Source organism: Thermobia domestica, chromosome 14 (genome assembly GCF_964235325.1).
Source record: "Thermobia domestica chromosome 14, izTheDome1.hap1.1, whole genome shotgun sequence".
In the NCBI taxonomy this organism is placed as follows: domain Eukaryota; kingdom Metazoa; phylum Arthropoda; class Insecta; order Zygentoma; family Lepismatidae; genus Thermobia; species Thermobia domestica.
Genome location: NC_137467.1, coordinates 55,341,290 through 55,364,090, shown reverse-complemented (window position 1 = coordinate 55,364,090; position 22,801 = coordinate 55,341,290). Strand labels below are relative to the sequence as shown.

The following is a 22,801-nucleotide window of genomic DNA, read 5'->3' as shown; positions in this document are numbered from 1 at the left end:
GCCGTTTGAAGTCAACGCTGCCACTTCAGCCACTCCATCGATTGTTGTTTCGACTCGACATTGATGTAATAAATCCATGTTTCGTCACCTGTAACAATGTGGGTAAAAAATCCATCACCCTCTCTGTCGTAGCGATCCAGAAATGCGCGTGCTGCAGTCAGTCAGTTCTGTTTGTGGACGACTGTCAACATTTTGGGGACCCATCTGGCACACAATTTCTGATATCCTAATGTTTCTGTAACTATTCGAAAGAATGTTGTTGGTGAAACCTCTGGAAATTCGATGTGTAGAGCGGTAATGGTGAAGCAATGATTTTTTAAAAAACTTTTTCATTCACTCGCTTCACCAAGTCGTCAGTCTGAGTGCTTCGCCTTCCACTTTTCTCTTCGTCGTGGATATTTGTACGTCCTTCTTTGAACGCACGACACCATTGCCGTACGTTTCCTTCACTCATTACACTGACGCCGTACACTGCACAATTCTCTATGAATTTCAGCAGCACCTTGTCCTTTGGTATGAAGAAATCTAATCACAGAGCGGACCTCGCACCTGGCGGAATTGTGTATGCGCACAGACATTTTAACACGCTCCAGCACACACGAAAACAAACAGATGACTGGCGAAACTATGGATGTCTGATAGCCAATGGACCAAGTGATGTTACTGCGCAAGCGTGATCCGATAAATGTTACCAGTCGGTTATAATAAAATATCGACCCTTTCTTTTGAAATGCGCCTCGTAATAATATAGAAGTTCTCTTATTAAGAAAATGATATACAATATTACAAAGTAAATCAAGAACTTACCTAATATAGATTTTAGATTAATTTATGAACAGCAACTACTTGTTATATATGACTCCACAATTCAGCCTAGGTGCTTATTAAAATAGTATAGGAGGTACACGAAGTGGGAAATAACTAACAATACTTTGCTTGTAGATTGTTGAATATAATCATGTTGAAGAAACAATTCCGAATAATTTACTTGATTTATACATTTCCGCTCAATCACCCACACGAACAGTCCACTCGTGGCAAATTCCATGCTACCAACAGAAAGTCAAAATGGCAATATCTATGATCACTCAATTAAAGAAATACTTTCCACAGAACGTCTACTATAATGTAATTTTATACACCCTATTATGCATTGAATTGCATTAATTTGACACTTATTATGCCAGTGTCTACTACAGCGCGCTTTTCCTTTTCACCAATACATCAGCATTCCACCACCCAAAACAAGTGGCGCTCTCAGTAATATTATCATGTATAGAGCCCTGATTTTCCAATAATGTCGAAATACGTAAAAAATACATTTATATGAAGGAGGTCAGATAGATCCCACTCCACATAAATTGTCTTTTTTTATAAATTACATTACCATATGCTCGATTAACGAGAAATCGTTACAGGTGAAAATTAATTTCCATATCTAAAGTTAACTAACGTCGCAATAAATATAAATGTACGTGTGACGAGCGGAACCTTCATGGACCTTGAAATGTAAAATTCTCAATGAAGGTCATAAACAATTCTAAGCTGTTTTGTGTCAGGTAATGTATGGTACCAATTAGAAATGCATTGAATCGAATAGAAGCATCAAAATATAAATGTAGAACAGAGTGGATATATGCAACTGTATTGAATGTAAAATATATAATGAAGTAATGAATAGGAACAAGAGAAAAACCAACAATTAAATTATGCCAAAGGATACTAATATGTATCCGTTCTAAACATTAGTTGATGATAAGTATTTATACTGTCTGAATTAGGTATCAGAAAACTGAAAGGATTAGTAAATAACAATATCTTTATATTAAATATAATAGCATTCATATTGAAATAGATACCATACCCTAAGATAATTATGAATGATGAAGCTGCCGGGAAACGTATTTAGCATCGATCTACCTCAACAATCTCCTTTGTGTATTTATACATGTACTACAGGGTGTCCAATACACAATGCAACCAGGAGTTTGGGATAGTAGAACGTTTGAACCTGAAGTTATACAAAAATAATGTTTATACGAAAATGAAGTTTTGTTCATGCACATATTTTCAAACTAGGAAGCAACGATTGAAGTACATTAGGAACCATACAGTGTTGGCAAATGTAACCGAAGGTGTAAATCAATTTTTTGCAAAACATGTAAATTGAGTCAAAGCTCATACATATGGATGTTTGGTCGTTAATTTTCTTGGAGTAGTTAATTTTCTTGTTGACTTGGAGTAGCCTCTAAAAATACGGGGTAGAAAAAAGAATTTCTTATTTCCATCGATAACTAATCGGATGAGGCCTTTGTAAGAGAAATCATAGTTTTCATACATTAACATTCTGAATTGGCAACCCTGCTGATGTTTCAGTGCATTATAAGTTGTGCTAAGAACATTATGCAATTCCTGAAAACAACGAAAAAGAAACTTTGAAATTATCATGATAAAATTTTTACTTACATGCACCCGGCATCACATCCATAGTTCCCAAACTACTCCAACTAAACAAACTGACAATTAACGACAAAACATTCATACGTATGAGTTATGAGTCAATTTACAGGTTTTGCAAAATATTGATTTACACTTTCGGTTACATCTGGCAATACTGTGTGGTTCCTAGTGTACTTCAATCGTTGCTTCCTAGTTTAAAAATATATGCATGAACAAAGCTTCATTTTGATATAACCATTATTTGTGTATCGCTTTAGGTTCAAAAGTTCTACTATCCCAAACTCCGGGAGAGTAGACACTGTATAAATACGTTTGTTCACATGCAGTGTATAAGCATTGACTACTTACCTTCCATACATATTAAACTACACTGTAAATTAAGTGCATAAGTAATACATTTTATACAATTTCAGACATGTAAATTCCAATGATCTTCTGTTGGATTTAAATAACGTCCTTCCCATAGTATATGTCCGTGATTTGCTGTTTGGAAAACTTGAATTACTAGGTAAGAATATAAAATACATATATCAATTAATTTCCATTCCTGTGTAAGATATTAAGTACTTGAACTTTCAATGTCAAAGGATCCATTGATACTTTTCTGGCGGAAAATTACATTTGGTTTCATTCCAAAAAATTGGTGCTATCATTTAGGCTTAGTGACAACTCCTTCCAAAAAAAAAAAAAAAAAAAAAAAATAAAAATAAAAAAAATAGAAATTTCAGGACAGCAAAATCCACTTCGGTAAAGACCGCAAAATCCTTTACAAATTTTATAATGAGGTATATGGGAAATCATCATTCATTACCAATTCTATTACTCACATTATGTTAGGGGGCTGATTTCAAACTCGTGATGTACACTAATGTCTTGTCCAAATAAAAGCTGCAAAATTTAATGATGACTTTTAAACGTAATGTCCGCCAAAATGACATTGTAAAATGTGTAAATCGTGTTCTTTTCTATGATTAAGTTTCCAATTTTTAGCAAACTTATGTCTATACCTAACGAGTTATATCGACTTGGGTTAATGCCTTGCCCAGATAATAGTTACAAACCAGATGGTGACCTTTATCGTTTGAGCACAAACAACAATCTAAAAAAAAGTTGTAAATCGTGCCACTTTCTATGAAACTAACAGTCGTTGTAAAATTTACTTTAGGTTGTATAGTTCATTCTTGGTGGATAATTCCGGCGCAGGACGTACTCCTGCAAATAATATTTAGAAACTAGAAGAAAGACCGTCTGTTTTCGATCAAGAAAAGCATTCCAAAGAAATTTTCTAGGATTATTCACATCTTGCCCCTGTACTTCGGTATTTGGTAATTGATAGGTACGAGCCATTTCCTTCTGACGCTCACATAAACCATTTTTTCATTTACACCAAATCAATGAAAGTAACGAGTATGTCCATGATTACTACATTACATAAAACTGTAATACGTACATTATAATTTCATCAATTCTATAATCAGTTTTACTGTTTACCATTTTTTTATAAATTGTTACTTAAGTAACGTTATTTAATTTACTAAAGCATGATTCAAGTGACGGTGCTGAACCAGCACTGAATTTAGAATTTCAAGTTGGAAATCAGAAGAGAACTCTTTATTTTTATCTTGTTCCATTCAAATTTATTTAAAGAATATTTTATTATTTTTTTCAGCACAGTCACAAAAGAGTTTTGCTATTGGCATATATATATATATATATATATATATATATATATATATATATATATATATATATATATATATATATATATATATATATATAGTATTTTGTACGTGATCATCTCCATGACAAGTGAGCTTAAAAAATAAAGAATGCAAATCATTTGTTTAATTCAAGTTATGAGATAAAAAATTAACAATTATTTCTTCATGTCAAATAACAAAAGTAATATTTACTAGGTTACAATTTGTTTGCTCTGTTCATCATAATATTTAGGTTTTTATTTTATTATAAAAGTAATCAAGAACGTTCTGTCACTTTTTCACCCACCACCTTCAAACATCGGTATGCACATTGAAGATCAAAAGTGTCTCCATTAGCATTGACTAGCTTCTACCAACGCTCTGGGAAGCCACGGGTTCCATCGTGGTAGAACGTGGTGCGCCGTGAAGCGAAAAGTTATCAATAGCATTTTGCACCTCTACTACGGATTTGAACTGATTCCCTCTAAGGTGACTATCGAGGGAATAAAACAGGTGATAATCGGACGGTGCAATGTCCCGGAAGTATTGTGGATGCAAAGTGTTTCCCATCCAAAACGTAGAATAGTGTCCCGGGTCATCCTAGCCACGTGGGACTTAACGTTGTCCTGTAATACGAGGACCCCTTTGCAATTCATCCCCTGGTGTTAAATCCAGAGTTTTGATTTTTTTCTTGAACTTGCGTCAACTGCTAACAACACACAGTGACGTTGATGCTTTGATCAGATGGTAGCAGTTCCCGATGCACAATCCATTGAGCATTCCATCAAACACACAGGAGAACATTCTTCTGGTACAGTGCTGATTTCGGCTGTTTTGGAACCGTTTCACGGGATGCTAGCCAATGATGACGGCGCCGTGGATCTTCGTACAGGACCAACTCCTCATCACATGTCAGCACCCTATCCAGCAATGATTCCTACCTTGGACGAGACAGCAAAGAAACACAGGTGACTGCTCGCATTGCCTTCTGACTCGGAGTGAAATCATCGACCCAACTTGTAGTGCTTCCCAAATTGATGGAGATGCATCCGAATGGTTTGTCCACTCACTTGAATTGTAGCCTCAGTTTCTTTCATGTCTGGCCATTGTTCACCTCAATTGCTGCCTGAAGATCTTCATTTTGTACATGTTTGGTCTTCCGGCACGTGTTACGTCTTCGATTGTATCGTCCTTGTCCTTAAACTTGTTAAACCACCACTTCATTGTCCACATAGTCCTCACGATATTCGTTGAATTGGTTCTGAAAGTTAACTATTAACAGAATAAAGCGTTGAAAACACGCTTAGGAAACTACTGCCACTTTTGTTGAATAAGTATCAGTGGAAAGTGGCCCAAAATTGTTGTTACAGAATTAAATGATGTGGACAAAGATAAGTCCAAAAATAGGACGATATATATCATCTGTAATCTTCTACATTGCTGAGAGGCTATCTGTTTTATGCATCATATTTAAGTAAAGTGATTCTGTTTCCATTATCTCTCATATCATTACCAACACCAACAAGAATGAATAACATATGAATACGAAACTGTCAAGCAATACTTCTAGCAGAATAATAAGTAAAAAAATGATAACGGAAAAGTGCATGCTTTATGGAAAACTTTACTAAAAGTGGAGCTCTTAACCAAAATACAATCCACATAAGGGTTCTCTGAAGTACTTATTAAGTATAGGCTGACTAGGTTCTGAGTACCGGTCACAATAGCTCTTCATCTGGCCGTTCTGGTGCTGCGCGATCTGTTTGTAGTATCAATTCCGTGCGACTGATTACAAATGAAATGCTGGTGGTGTAAAGTGAAATTCATATTGACTGCCAGTGGATAATTTATTTGGTTTAACTGCATTTTAACAATAAACTGATTTGTGCCCTTGTAGTGTCCAAAGTGTAAACGATTTGCTGTATAGCTGATCCGGGGAAAACAACGCATTGGTGACAGAAGCTTTTGAGAAAATATTTGTCTCACTTCTAGCTACAAAAGGCAAGAAATTACAATAAGATTATCACAAGATTAATTGTGAATAACATGTACTTAATTGAATTTCGCACGTTTGGCAAGGCGTTTCGAAGACAAATGTTACTGCTCAATTTGAAGATGTCCACACAGGAAAATTATATTTGAATGACAATACAGTCAAATAGAGTAGCAAATACATTTTATTAGCTTATCGACCAACTGTGCCAAACAGGAGGCAATTTGCTTGATGTAGGATGTCATTACCTTTCACTCACCTCCCCAATAAGTGCTCTCATCTTGCAAACTATGTATGGGTTGACCTCATCACTGTACTGGGAGCCCAATTTAACTCCAGATACCAAAAATGAAGTGTCCAGCTCAAGAAGTTACTTCAAACCTTCTTCAAAATCTGTTCAGTTTTGAACTAGTAACACTCGTAATTCAAACACGTTTGTGATCGAGGATTTTTGTGTTTGGATTTTTGTTTCATATGTAAAATTGAGTCGGTTGAGCATAGTATCGATATGAAGTGAGAGTAACGCCCCGCGACTTTCCTTAGTAAGTCCTATACAATTAGTCGTCGATTTCATACTTCAGTATAACAAAACTTAAGGTACCATAGGTACTTATAATAAACTACGTCCATATTACCGTTATTCTCTATGTCGGATAACGAGTAGATAGCTCCACATAAGGTTTTGTACTTTATTAACGCGGAAACAGTAAATGAAAATTGTTTCTATATTACAAAACATACAGACTAGTGGTTTTATCAGACTGACTTCGAGAACCATGCTAATTATACCTGACAAAGCACTTTATCACTCAGGAAATTCAGAATGGAATACTCGAGAGCTCAAATATACCAACGTCGTTATTGAATGATGTTAATAAATTTTCGGATGTTAGTAAGACTGGAGAACGAGGAGCAGGAACCAAACAAAAAGTAAATGTTCAATTAAGATGAAAACATGACGTGTTCTAATTTAAGGTACAGGAATGTTCTATCAAAGTCTGACTTACGTTCCAGGGGCATTTGTAACCTTCACTGAACGAAGAAAGTAGTATTTATATCTGTTGAAGCTTACAAATATGTATTGGATTTTAAATATAATACTTACGTTCTTAATAGCAGTTGAATTTTCAAAAAAGCAAAGTATTATATAAAAATTAGTTATTCTGTGTTTAATAAATAAAAAAAACACAATTATATTCTAAAAAATAAGTGCATTACATTGTTTTGAATATCAAGACTTTGATTGGGGAAATAATAGTCGTATTACTTCAAGTATTTATTATTACATTTCTAATAAGTTGTTCCTGTGTTGAGAAAAATGTATAATCCACCTAATAAGAAATCTGAGAACTTTACGTTGCTATATACTGTACACATGAATCTGATACTTTAAAAGATTTTATTTCTGTATATTCTCTGCGTAATTGTTTTGTCCCTTACTTTATTTCAGCTTGTTCACTAGTGTCAAGTTAAATGTATTCTAAATTTATCCTACATTAAAATAATACGGTAAATTGGTCATTTTATTCTCACTGATCACTTATAAAAAATATATTATCCGTGACACTTAATTTGCTCAACTCATGCGAACATAGAAGGTACCTTATGTTTCACTCTAATGGAACGTCAAAGTAGTATTAGTAGCACCTACGTTTTCCTGGAATATATATATTTTCCCTTTACTCCTTACAGATAGTTCTGTGAGTCAACTTATGGGCGCAAAGTCATCATAAGAAACAATTTGTGTTCATAAATTATAATTCACTATTGTTTCCCAGTTAGTAGATAATCAATAAAGCACATATGATATTCTTTTGACAAGTTAAAAATTATGTAATCGCTTTGCTAGTTCCATTTCTTAACTACTAAATTAGCATTTCATTTAATTTCAGTTTCATTTGGAGGAATTTTTTCATTATGTTTTGGTGGAAGCTTTCTATCAATCATGGAAGTTATATATTTTATTCTGTGTCCTATAATGTCTTATCTGGAACGATTAAAGGTGCAATTATTTCCAACACTAAGGAAAACCACTCACAGTTCTAATAATCTGGTACCTAGTGATCATAGCAAATTCTCAACATCTAGGCAGTACACTAGCAACTCATTCTCAACTGAACAGTCCCAAAAGAAGTCTTTGGAAAAGGAAACTAACATACCAATAAGAAGAATGGATCAGACATGGATTCACAAAGACGAGCAAGGACTTTGTAATTTTCCAGGCTGTAGAACTCTTAAGAAATGCTACAGTATTTCTAGGTAAAATATATAAATTGTTAATTTTCCTTATATTTTCTTTCAACTGATTACACATGTACTAAAATCATGCTAATAGTACAGAAAAAAATACTCTAGCATTACTTACTTCTCGGTTTTACTGATCAGTAATTACAAAGCATTAGAGCTATAGTTACACATGTATTTAAGTGTAATAATAAGTATACAGAGGTTGAGTTATCAATCAACATACCAGGTGTTCCTTTTCGATCAAAGGCTTCTTGCAATTATTATTCTGCTGGTGATTATGGAACGAAATAAACTTTTAAGTTTTCCATATTACACTAAAGCCATTTCCTCTTTTAAATCATCTTCATGAATAGATATATTCAGGGGTAAAAGTGGATCTGGAAAGTGGGGGCGGTAGGTAGCGGTATGATGTCCCACCGTCCCCGTGCCTATCTTTCCCAATTGTAAATTTTTAGGAACTAGAACATATTTTTGGAGGTCCTTGCACTTTTATCCCTGAATATAATGGTTTTTCATACTTAGACGCTTTGTAAAATAAATATCTTTTCCTCAGGAACTGCATCTTAGAAAGACCAAATGCCATTGTTTTAAAACGTAATTCACGTAGATTTCGAATTGTTTAAATTTTACCAAAGGAAATTACTCTCATACAGAGGGACGTACATAGTTTGCTTCTATAAAGAACATTTATAATTAAATTACTGATGTTATTTAAATGATTACAAGTATATTAATTAATTAAGGGGGCAGACTACTAAAGCAATAATACAAAAGCTAACCATTTTTTGCCCGTTCTTCGTAAGTGAAAAAAGATAATGAAATTTAACTTATCACAATTATAGATAATGTTATTCTACGTCCGAAAATACTAATCGGAAAAGAAATTTTCCGTGTTGCCAACCATATAAATAACGTTGTCACCAGAATATAAATTACTGAAAAATCTAGGTTAAGACAGCGACTAGAAAAATAACCTCAAAGGTAATTGATAACTTATGTAATCTTGGCTCCTTGTTAACCGTTTTTGAAATAATATTTGTATTTGTTTTGTAATAAACAAAAAAGTCATTAAAATTATACTCACCTATCATCATCATTCTATCGGTTTTGTTCTGCGATCTCGGTCTTTGAAACTTCAACTCAATCAATTGCTACATAGATGATGGAAATGCAAGTTGTGTAGATTAACGTCAAATAAGATAATTGTCGCAATGTGTATAAAGGAAACAACCTGCAATTTTACTGATTAAGAAAAACATATAAAGAATCGAGTCCACACAAAATAAAAATTCTTTTAACATAGTCTGAATTCTTAGTTGGGCTGAAAGGAAATAGAAATAAAATAAGTATGACTTTATTGTTTTAATAAATCAACTTTACTACAAATAAGACTTTTTTATGAATACTTACAATATTGTAATATTGAATGTTATAACTAGAGCGCGGGATTTTGCATATTTGCATGTTCTTTTTTTGATATGATATCGATATGCTTACATGGTTAATGTTTGTTTTAGGAGTCTAGGGTCTAAACGAGAAGGTTCATTGTGCATATAATTGCATATTTTGATGAATAGATGAATAATGCATACTAAGGACCTTATTGCATATATATATATATTGCAAATGCATATAGTTTCAAGTAGGAATTGTAAAAGAAATTTTATTTACGTCTCCAAGATGAGGGATGAAAAGATTGCTGGTGCTTTGCTTTGTTCTCCTTCAATTTAGTTTCAAGGATCAGTTCTTCATTGAATGCTCTGTTCGTTTGTTGTTCTACCGTGCCTCTAGGTGTGATATTTAAGTGGAAATTCTCACAGGAAGTTCAGTTTTAGAATACTAATTCTGCTTTCTTTTTCTTAGTGTTAAGATACCAGACACTTCATATAGTACGCGTAAGTTTTGCCCTCCACTATACAACACGTGTTGCGTGGTCGATCGTTTTTTGTTTTCAATGCGTCATGTGGATCTTCCTCTTATGTCAGCAGTAACCAGTAACCAGTTCACCTCTGAGTGCCGTGATGTGAAACTGGTGCGGTAAAATGGGCGACCTGAGAGAATTCCAAGAAAGCATGAGTGTTGGTGCCCGTCTGGTTGACGCTTCAGTGGTAACAATGACGAACATTTAGGGGGTATCGAAAAACACTGTATCTAATGTCACGAGAGCATACACAATTCATGTGCAAACGACGTCTGCAAAGCACAAGAGTCGTCGAAAGACAATCCTGTCAGATAGGGACCTTAGGGCATCAAAACGGATTGTAGCAGCTAAAAAGAAGACAATTGCAATGGGCATTACGTCTGAACTCAATTCCGGCCTACAAAACCCGGTTTCATCGAAAACAGTGCGACGGGAGCTTCATAAAATGAAAAGTCATGGCAGGGCCGCTATCGCCAAACCCCTGGTCACAGCAGTTAATGCGAAGAGGAATATCCAGTGGTGCAAGGACCACAAGGCGTGGACTCATGAGGAGTGGAAACACGTAATCTGGTCCTATGAATCGACCTTCACCTTGTTTCCAACAACCGGTCGTGTGTACGTATGGAGTACACCGTCGCAGGCCTATGATACAGGCTATCTGCTTCCAACTGTAAAGCATGCGAGAGGTTCTGTTACAGTATGAGCAGTGATATCGTTATTTTCTGCAGGTTTCATTATAGTCCTGCATGGAATGATGATCTATAATGTCTAAGGCGTATGAGGTCATTTTGGGGAACAGGTTCTACCCATGGCCCAAATATTGTTCTCTCTTGGTGATGGCATCCACCAAAATGATTTGACACACTGTCACGCTACAAAAATGGTGAAATCATTGTTTCAGGAGCATGGCCAGAAGCTATCACACCTTTTCTTGGTTATACCAATCACCATACTTGAACATCAGTGAGCCGTTGAGAGGTTAGAAAGGCGTGTTTGGTATTATTACCCTCCGCCAGCATCCCTTACGAAACTGGAGCATGTTTTGGAATAACATTGGATTCCACACACCACCATTCATTAGCTGTATGTGTCCATTCCACGTCGGATCCAAGCTGTTTTCGAGGGAAAACCATAAATCAGGTCTATCAATCCATCAAATAATTACATTGTTTCTTGCCTAATGACAGTTAAAGTCAATAGACGTTGACACTAGCACTACTTACTACCTTAACAATCGATGTAACTGTTTGATGGATTTGTAGAACAATGCTAATGGTTCCAAGTTAAGATGTGATGTTGCCATATAGTGAAATTTTGATTCTCGATAGCGGCTGAAGGAGGTCCCTAAGGACATTCCATCATATAACATTTTCCCTTCATTTTCACCTGTAGAATAGTGCTCTGTGGTCCGTAAGCGCGATTTCTAGAATACCTGATATATATATATATATATATATATATATATATATATATATATATATATATATATATATATATATATATATATGCATATTTGGGAAAATGATTATTATCTATTCCAGGCAACCTGATAGGAAACTCCCCTTCCTTCCACCACTCTCCAGTTCTGAGGGGAAAGCAAGCCGTTGACATTCACAGGGAGGGAACCTTTTCTAATAAACAGAATCGTGTAAACTCTAAATTCGTACGTCAATTCTCTGGCTTCTGATGTTGATAAAGCACTGCTGTTTCTTTTACTTGTCAAAACCGAGTAACAAACAATTACTGTTTTTAATTTTTGTCTTTAAGAAAATATTTCTTACTATTTATGTACTAAAGTTTTGGCTTTAGTCCTATTTATTAAATTGCATTTCTAGAAGTAAGAATTAATTCGTTATAAAGTTAATTTTCATCATCGTTTCACTTAAGAATCGGGAGAGAAAGCAAACCAATCCTGTCGACATTCTGTCTTTATTTACAATTTCAAGGAAGGTGATCTGGCTACCTGAGTATCGAGTGCGCAGACTATCGACCTGTGCAAATATTGTATGAATTTAGCGTGTATGGTAACTATATTATATATAGTGTCGTGTGAAATTAGTGCATATTAAATTGTATTTTGTATCCATTATATTTTGTATAATTTATTTTATTTGAAACACATTTTAGTGCATATTAAATAGTAAATAATTGCGTATTTAGTGCTTTGTGAAGCGACAATTCATGATGCTTGCACTAGTTCTGTTATAAAACATGAGCCCGGAAAAGCAAATTTTATGGAAATAAATTAAGAAGTCCCAATATTACGCGTACAAGTATTTCCCCTCTCGGAAAACTACGACGACTTCATGAAATCGGCAATTCGATCAAAGGTACATCAGGTCTTTTCCCGTAATGAATTGCCAACGTTAAATATAGTTCTGTAAATACCGATTATGAACTACTCTGCTTTTCTCACACAACTCTCCATAGACCGTTGAAAATAATGAAATTCAAGTATGTATAGCGCAATAAAAAGTCTGTTGTAGTTGATAGGGATGGCATAGTATTATGGAGGAGAAAATATCTCCGTTTAATTAAGAAGTGCAGAGCAGAGGGTAGGAAAATCTACTATCTTGATTAGACACGGGTAAATGTTTCTCATACAGTGTCAAGGGTAATGGTAGATGAAACTGTAAATTCTAGTTCGATGAAACAAGCCTTTCTTTCTGGACTCTCCATTGGGCTTAAGAATCCTACCAGTAAAGTAAAATGTTACCTTGGTTTCAAAACATACTTCCACATCTAGAACCAATTGCGTGATAGTAATGGATAACACATCTTATCACAGTGTAAAGGTAGATCGGGTTCCCACCATGTCTTGGGCAAATCATAAAAGAATGGCTTCAAAATAAAAGCATTTCTTATGACGACACGTTCGTTAAAACTGAATTAATTAGTTTTATACCTCCTGCAGCTAAAAGTGAATCCTGCAAGTATAAAGTGGACAAAATGACGGCCTCTTCAGGTTGGGAAGTTTTCAGAATACCCCCTACTACTGTACATTTAATCCAATTGAACTGATTTGGAGTCAAGTAAAGGGACATGTGGCACGAAACAATAAATATTTTACGCTGTGAAGTGAAGGTTTTTGTTAGATTAAAATTATTTAGTTGCATATAGTTTACTACAGCAGTAGTCTACTCAAATCAATACTTCGTATATCCACTTAAAGCTTGTTTATTCTTTATCTATACCTTTATACTAGCTTCATATAAATTTCATTTGTATCTTCAATCCAATTAAATCACATTTCTCATCAATGTAATATCTTTCGTAATCTTGAGCCTTAAATCATAACATCAATAATCCATATCTTCATTACATCTTATTTCTTACTGTTTGCACATACTCATAACTATCTTAGCAACGGTTAGTGTCAAATTTTAAAACCCTTTTCAGCAACGTACTCTTATATCCCAACATTCTCCCCTCTTTACAAAAACGAAATTATACATCTTTAAACACAATCTAATCACTTGTAATCTAATCTAATAACTGATAACCCAACCTAACATTACACATCTAATCTACCAACATACAACAGACCCTAATCATCAAAAAATATTAATCCTCTTTAAGAACTCTCCGACTCAATCGAATTAACTTCCTTTTCTTTCCATATTCTGTTCTTCCCTCTTCTTTGTTGAGCATACCACCTGTCCAGCAGGAAATCAATCTGGGCCTGCATGCACTGTTGTTTTTCGATCAACTTAATAATAACTTCATCTCGTTCTTGTTCTTGCAGTCCGCATATTCCCGACGTATTCTTCTTCTCTTCCATAGAATCATACTTCTTATTTCTAGCATTTAGCCAAATTGACCAGACCTGTTTGAAATGTTTACTAGACTTGGTTGACTTATCTTCCACTATACCCAATGCCAGGTAGTTAGGTAACTCTGCCTCCTTTGAATCCGACCTATACACTTGGGGTACTTCTTCCATACTAATTTGCTGTCTCTCATTTCATCCTTGCCCTTGGTTAACTCTTTGGTCTTCTGATCAAACCATAAGACATCCGATAAACCTAGGTGTGAATCTTCATGTGATGACGAGGGTTCCTCTACACTGTCACAATATATGTGATCCATGTTCAAGTGGCTAGCCATCTCTACCAATTCTTGCTGTTGTGATTTGAGACTGTGAACAATGGTATTCTCCTGGGTTTGAAATGTGCTATACTGGCAGGCTAAAGCAAAATGATTCTGGCGACCACATTTGAAACATTGTTGTCCCCACGCGGGACATTCTCCTTTCCTATGACGTAATCTACAAAGACGACATCTAGTTGCTGATTGGGGAGACGATTGCGTCGAAGAAGACGATTTTGGCGATGATACACTGCTACTAGTCACCTGTCTGTCACTCCATTTTGAGAAACGCTTCTTCGTAGGGTTCATCATATTAATCCCACTTGATGTCTTCGGTTTATATAAAGTAACTGTTGTTCCGTACATTCCATATTGAGGGCGATTTCCGTAGCTAACTGAAATGTCAGATCCTTGGTGTTCAATAGTTTACGTGTGATCGATTCATCACCAATTCCGAATACAAACTGATCTCGTAAGTTTTCTTCTAAACAACAAGTGTAGCCACAATATGACGATTGCTTTTTAAGGTTCAATATGAAACTGGTAATGGATTGGTACGGCTTCTGTTTCATTGAATGAAATTGATATCTTTCCGAGATAAGATTAACTTTGGCAGCATAAAATGTTTTATCGCTGTTTTAATTTCGTCATAAGATTTATATGAAAGGGAAGCAGGCCAAGAAATATTGCATATTTGCTCATAGGTTTCTGATCCAATCACTGCAAACAAGGTTGATACTTTCCGTTTTTCGGGAACTTGTATGGCAATGCACAAATTCTCAAACCGATCTAAATATGCCTGTAAATGATCAGTGTCACTGTTGAATGGCGGAAAACTCGGTAACGAAGACATACTGATTTATTCGTTCTTCTATTCGAATATCTATCTATATGTATCTATATCCTATTCGACTGCGCCAAATCTGTTAGATTAAAATTATTTAGTTGCATATAATTTACTACAACAATAGCCTACTCATATCAATACTTCGTATATCCACTTAAAGCTTATTTATTCTTTATCTATACCTTTATACTAGGTTCATATAAATCTCATTTGTATCTTCAATCCAATTAAATCGTATTTCTCATCAATGTAATATCTTTTGTAATCTTGAACCTTAAACCATAACATCAATAATCCATATCTTCATTACATCTTTCATTCAAATATCATTATTAATAATTCATTTTACATTTATGCTTTATTTTGCATTGCAGTAGAAACATAAATTTCAACAATCAAATACAATTTTTTACAGGTGAAAGACTTTTAGTACATTTAGATGGGAAATATAAAACCCCAATTCCACAATGATATTATAAAGATACAGAGCAAGAAATTACAGATATGAAAAATATAAGCTATTTATGCATTATGATCTTATGAATCCGTTAAATAATGGATATTCTATATATCAAATATTTTTCAAGAATGAGCCGCTAAAATGAATTATTTTTGAAAACTAATAAGTAAAAATTTATGTTTAATTAAGATAAAAGATTTCTTCTAATTTGTGTGAAGGGAAGAAGCTGAAGATACTAATCGCATTGCCTCTTTGTATAGCTAGGCTAATGCGTTGTACTAAAAATTGTTGGTTCCTGGCGTCGCCTGATCTAGTAATCAAATTGGAACCCAGTTCTTTCAAAAATTTGTGAGCTTCTTTGCTGAAAACCCCCATAGTTTCAGTTGCAAAAGCAACGAAAAGATGCTCTTCTTTCAGTTTAGAATATTTGGAGTGTTTTCTCTTGCAGGCCACTTCAGCTGCACTACCTGCTTCGTTTTGTGTTGATGGCAAATAAGATGGTGCAAAGGTATCCACGCATGTGACATCCCATATCAAGCGTTGACCCATTTTCCATGGAGTTAGGGTAATTCCATCTGGCCGCTTTCCATCTTCTTGAAACATTCCTGGTGGTTCGAAAATGCTTGGAAAATCAATGATCGCCAGTGTTCGTTTTATTATGTTGTTCAATTCACCATGGCGTAATCTTCCTCCACTTTTAGTACAACTTAGTGCGTGTAACCCTTTTTCATCCATTCTGCTTTGGCATGTACAAGTAAATGTATGGCAGATATTTACCCCCAGACGCAAAGCTACACATAAAAAGGTTCCAATTGTTTTATATGGCGTGGCTTGCAACCAAGCACCGGTCTCTTTTTTTCTGTAAAGCTTTCATACGCTCAGTAATTATACTTTCAGGAATTACTTCATTATCTATTACTTCCTGTAATAATATTGCATCCCAACTTTTTGTAATTCTCTTGTCTCAGGAATTTTACTGTTGTAGATCCCCTTCCAAATTTCCAAAGCCTCATCCATGTGATGTATATCCACGTTGTCAACTGAACTATTTAAAATATTGGAGACAAGTGGACGCACCCCATGGCAAGAAGAAAGGAAGGCTGGTAGGCTCAAGTACTTCATTACATCTTATTTCTTACTGTTTGCACATACCCATAACTATCGTAGCAACGGCTAGTGTCACATTTTAAAACCCTTTTCACCTACGTACTGTTATATCCCAACAACTCTTTTGGAGGAAGGGTTAGAAATGGTAACAAGTGAGAAGTGGAAAGATTGTGTGCAACATGTAGTGGAGATGGAAGAAATGAAATACTGAAAACTCGACAGGATAACTGACGAAGTTACAGAAAAATCGTTATTAACCTTGGAGACAACAGTGACGACTCTGGCGAGAGTGACCAAAGTATCAATACAGAACCTCTGGAGAGCAGAAACTAATACATTTTACTCAGCCTAGCTATTATTTGTCCTTTAGTGTGTATTTATATATGTTGAGTTTATAGAGGATTTGAAGTCAATGCAAGTAAGCACCCATTAACTGCATTGACCTCCAGACAAGAGTTATATGAGAACTAAAAACTTTTGTTGGGGCCGTGGTGGCTCCGTAGTAGAACGTTCACCCTTGGGGCATAAGGCCCTAGTTCGATCCCAGCTCGTGCTTAATGGGCTTTGTGGTGGACAAGCACTGCTCTTGCAGATTTTCTCGGAGATCTCATGTTTCCTCCTACTTTTTTCTTTGCACTGTTTCATTCATTCTCGTCATCACAGTCTCCTTTAACCTATCCGGCATAACTGCGATACGTAAAACTCAAAGATTTAATTTCATTTCCAAACTCTCCTTTTCCCTCAACGGTCGTCAGTACTGTTGACAACTCCGCTTTTATTAAAATAGTCAAGTAACAATTCAAAAGTCAATTTACTCTATTATCAATTGGCTAAACTCAAGACCAACGAAAGGGCCGGGTGAGGATTGCAACCGCACAAGGCGCCAAATTTTAGGGTATTTTAGGGGCATTAAATTCACTATGATGGTTAAGCTCCAATAAGTAGGCCTATAATTTTGCTTGCAAACGGCAGACTCAGACATGGGCTTGTTCAAATTACGTAGCATCTGTAGTTACTACTTCGTGTCAGGCTTCAATCAATCTGGGATTGTTCTTCTAAGTCCACCATAACAATTTCCCCCCTTAATAAACTCACAGCACTTCAATGTTGATGAATCTTGTATGTATGATGCTTTACCGTAAATTTATCGCCGCGTATTAATAAACAACAAACAAAGAAAAGATACTTTGCCACCATCACATAAGGTGCACGTACGTAGAGAAAAACGTAGGAAAATGATTTCATTGAAAAATAATCAATAGAAACCAGGACATTTGCCTGAGTTGAGGCGCCCGGGGCAAGACGCATTTATTCACTATTATCAGTGTGTATACATATGGTCATTTTTCTTCTGGTTCTTTTTAATGTAAGAACACATGTACATAAGAGAGGAAACAAGAAGTGCTTCTTCTTCTTCTTCTTATTATTATTATTATTATTATTATTATTATTATTATTATTATTATTATTATTATTATTATTATTATTATTATTATTATTATTATCAGGTTCTATTGTTATAATCTTAATGCACTGATAATTTATCCATACATATTGTACTTGGTTTCCGATTTTATATTATGAAATTAATGTATTAAAGCAGTAAATACCAATTCAATTACCAACCCTGACATCCCTTGCCATTCCAACATTATGTCACAACCCCGACTGCCAAAAAAGAAGGAAAATAAACAATACAACTGTTCAATAAAATTTCCATTAAAATGACACATGTGCTACCTACTCACTAATGCAGGTAAATGTAATTAAGTGTTTTAAAATACGCAGTGTTATTATGAAAGTTGTAATTTTTATTTAGGCCTAGACATATTTAGATACACTCTATCCCTCCGTGTGCGGGGGCTGATGGTGGAAGACGGAACACTAACACTTACCTGTACTTGAGCGTGGTGGGGGAGAAAACTTCTTCTTTTTCCTATCAGCTTATGTGGAACAGAGAATAGTGTATAGTTATTTGACTGAAGGTTTTTAAATGTAAAAAATAATATTTAGTTTTCTGATGGGTGGTTAGAAAACTCAAGAAATGAAGATAACTCTTATCGGTTTAAACATCAGTGAGGAATTTCAAAGGATGTGCAAACAAAGCTAAAAGGGAAGTTCTTTTCTCATAGATTTCGCTCCCTCTCGGTGAATGAATCACTTCACTTGCAGAAACAGTTCAATGTCATCGGTCATACCTTCACGATTTTTTGAGACCTTGTGTTGTATAGTATTGTTCCTAAATAAGAACGCCGAAAGAAAAATGCTTGTTAGGTTCCAGTCTTATACAATGCATTAAAAGAAAATTCCATCAAGCATGTCCACGGATGGATAGACTCTCCGAAGTATGTAGCAGAGAAATACACTCTGGGGAAAAACTTTTATGTTGGGCAATATATTAAGATAGATATCTATATAAACAACAACACAGTGCTACATGTAAGCAGCAAAAGAATAGAGAAAGCATTTAGTAGAAATAAAACTGAAGGAGGACGTCAAGAACCATTTTAGAAAAATATGTGCAAAGCATTTATTGCGTCAAATATACGTTTTAAAAATTCAACAATCCAGAACTTCGAGTAGTTCCTACAAAATATTGCTAAAAATACAAACGATGAATCAACATTAAGGAAAAATGATGTTGACGACCATTATTTTGAGGCTCTCAGGCTCATATAGGCACTTCTTCAATCGAGACGCCAGTAGACGAAACTACTGATTCCTGTGATAGATACAACACAAATGTTATTGGAAAACTAGACCCAGATGAACAAGTATCTTCTCACTTGATTTTGAGCAGAGAATTTTTTTTAAAAAAAATTAATTATTGCCAGAGGCTGTTCGTGATGGTCTGTGTATTCATTCTGTGGTCAGATGGTGAGAACCAGAAAAAACATTTCTGATATTAGTAGCAGAATCAGTTTCTTGCATTCTCAAAGCTGGAGACGTATATTAAAAGTATTGCATCCTACGCTGAATAAGGTAACACGTACCTGTATTGTTCATGAAATTCATAAAATTGTAGAAGAAATACGAGATCAATTTTCAAATGTTAAGCAACTTATTTCTTCTGTAAAATTGTTAAAGCACCTTCCAGAGTGGTTTCATTTAGAGAAATATTGCCTGGGATACCATTACCTCCAGACAGCCAACATTTACAAGATGTCAAAAGAGTACTAGACTGATTTGAGTCACAAGAAGATATGTGCACACTAGAAACAAGGAATGCATGCAGCGCTGACAATATTCAGTCCGGTCTAGTGCGATTTATTAATGCTGGTTTTCGGTCACTACCCAAGGCGATCACTCGTTTAGAAGAGCAATATTTGTGGCTTTCGACATCACTGGAGCTCTCTGATACTGTTGTAAAACAAACTCCATCTGGGCAAGTTGAAGAAACATCTGAGAAAAAGACATCATCGTCATAACAAGAAACTCAGGACTGAAATTCTTGAAAAATGTAGGCCTAAATGGAGAACTAATTAGTGTATCAACTCAAGTTTTTGAAGAACACTCTGCTGTTGAAATAGCATCACTAAAATTCTGAACAACTACAACTTGTGACAGTGAAGGATCGTTTCCCTGTTATAAAAACATGTTTTAAGACAAACGTAAAAGTTTTCTCCCAAAACATATTTAAAAACACATTGTAATTTATCACAACCGTAAACGATCAAATGTGCAAAAGTAAAATGTATTGTGTGCAGCGCATTTGAAACGCTGAAATAGATGTGGATTTTGTTATCAATGTGCTCACCTTATATGTTTTCTTTAATGCATATTTCACAATTTTAAGTGCATATCCTAAAGCTTTTTGTGCATATTTAGGTAAGTTTTAATGCATGTACTAAATTAATAGATTTAAGTATATATCCATATTGATTAGTTTGAACAGAGAAAATAATTCGCCTAGGTACCATACTTCAGTATTATTATTACTAGTTTTAATTTCACCTCAGTATTGATGGTCAAACTTCTTGAAAATCTTTACGTGCAAGTTAAATACAATAACTTTTTTTTTCACACAACCGAATGTAAAATCTTTAAATTTTTAAGTATTGTTATTAGGATGATAATACATAACTTGATATTTCAAAAGTAAGTTAAAACAGTCTGAGTTGGTAGCACCATGGTTGGTAGCACCATATCTATACTGTTTTGCTTTAACAGCCACTGTTTTTTTTATTATTATTAATTCATAGATCAGTTTCAGTTTTCCACCTCAATTGTAACTTCATTCATTCTGTTTCAGAGAAAGAGAAAAGCCTACCTCAAACAACAGCGTGCGAAGCACTAGAAAAGCTCAATCTATTCGTTGTGCATTTGCTGAAGCTATTAAGACTTACATTATGCATTGCTCATTGGATTGCGTACATTATATTTTGAAGGCGCCTGGAGTATTTCACAGGTTTGAACTAGATTTCAGTCTCTTAATGCATTTCATTAAATAATTGATATCCTTAATTTTAATAAATCTTTATTATCGTAAGATTTCAATAAACCTTAATTTCTGCAAGATTTTAATAAATATATAACTGCAGTGAAAGTTTGTTATGATGTTATACGCCATGTATAATTTTATAGAATATTGTACATTATTGTGTGTCATTGAATATTTTAAGAATATGTTTAAATGTCTTGTTTTCCCTCAAAGGAACAGTTGGTTTTCTCTTTCATGGTTTTATATATTTTTATTAGTATTATTATTTAATAGATATTTCATTCTCTTTTACCACTGCCACTTCATTTTGAACCCAGTATTGTGCCATAAACCTAGAAGCTAGCTTCTGTTATTATCGATAACACCATAGTATACGGTTAAGAAATACCACCATATATAAGGTGCAGATATTAGTGTTAAGATTTTTAGGCTATTATTTCTACTGAAGCCTTTACCAACGGGCAAGGGGTTGCTGGACCCCTAAAAGGCGACTCACCAGGTGGTGGATAGGGGAACGTCTACTAGATATAGTAGACACCGGAGTCAATCGGGGTGGACCAAAACCAGCACTACTCCTTGCAGTTCGAGGAGGGATCCATAAAGGCTAAGGGAAGACAATCCTGACAATAATCACTCGGTCCTCCAGGTTGGGGTTAGGCGTGAGGCTAACAACCTCACACCAGAAAAAAATAACCGTTCAGAAACCCGAAAGTGTGCCTCGGAAGGATGGGGCGATAGGAAATGGATATTATTCTGGCAACTTGGAATATGAAAATTATGTTAGGACCAGGCAAGATGCATGAAGTAGCGCAAGAGGTACTGAAGTATGAAATACAAGTGGCGGTTTTACGAGATATAAGATGGCAAGGCACAGAAAAATTAGAGGATAAAGACTTCACAATGTTCTTCTGTGGAACGGAGCAAAGAACTGTCCAATACGGAATAGGATTAATCGTTTCATAAGACGTGAGAGGAAGCGTCCTACAATATAAACCAATCAACGAAAGAATAATCTCACTCAGATTAAAAGGTAAATAGAGAAATATAACTATTTTAACAGTCCACGCCCCGACAGAAAAGAAGGAAGACTCTGAAAAGGGAAAATTCTACAACAAGTTAGAAGAAGCTCTGGACAGAACACCTAAATACGACATACAGATAATCATGGGAGATTTCAATGCCCAGATAGGTGATTACGATAGCATAAAAGGAGTAAGTGGAAAACATACAATACACGAAGAAAGTAACAGTAATGGTGATCTGTTATGCCAGCTGGCAATCAGACGGAAATTTATAATAAAAAATACATGCTTTCCACATAAACGTATACACTAGAAACTTGGAAGAATCCAAGCGGAAACTTAGTCAGCCAAATGAAACATGCATAGATCTGTCAAAGGCACGCATCAGCAATAATAGACGCCAAAAGCTCCAGAGGACCAAAGTGTAATTCCGATCACTTCCTATTGAAAGTAAAGCTACGAGAAAAGAAGAAAACATACGAGAAATAGATTTGGTAGAACAAAGTGGAGCAAA

The 22,801-nt window shown here is 35.1% G+C and overlaps 1 protein-coding gene across 1 annotated transcript in view; it reads left to right on the top strand.

Annotated features, from left to right (window-relative positions):
- Nucleotides 1–22,801, top strand: part of LOC145669677 (uncharacterized) — a 429,650-nt gene that overhangs the window by 252,664 nt on the left and 154,185 nt on the right. The window contains exons 6-8 of the mRNA XM_081737933.1: nucleotides 2,874–2,968; nucleotides 8,046–8,412; nucleotides 21,077–21,232. Coding sequence (XP_081594059.1) covers nucleotides 2,874–2,968; nucleotides 8,046–8,412; nucleotides 21,077–21,232 — 618 coding nt within the window. The remainder of the gene's footprint in view (nucleotides 1–2,873; nucleotides 2,969–8,045; nucleotides 8,413–21,076; nucleotides 21,233–22,801) is intronic.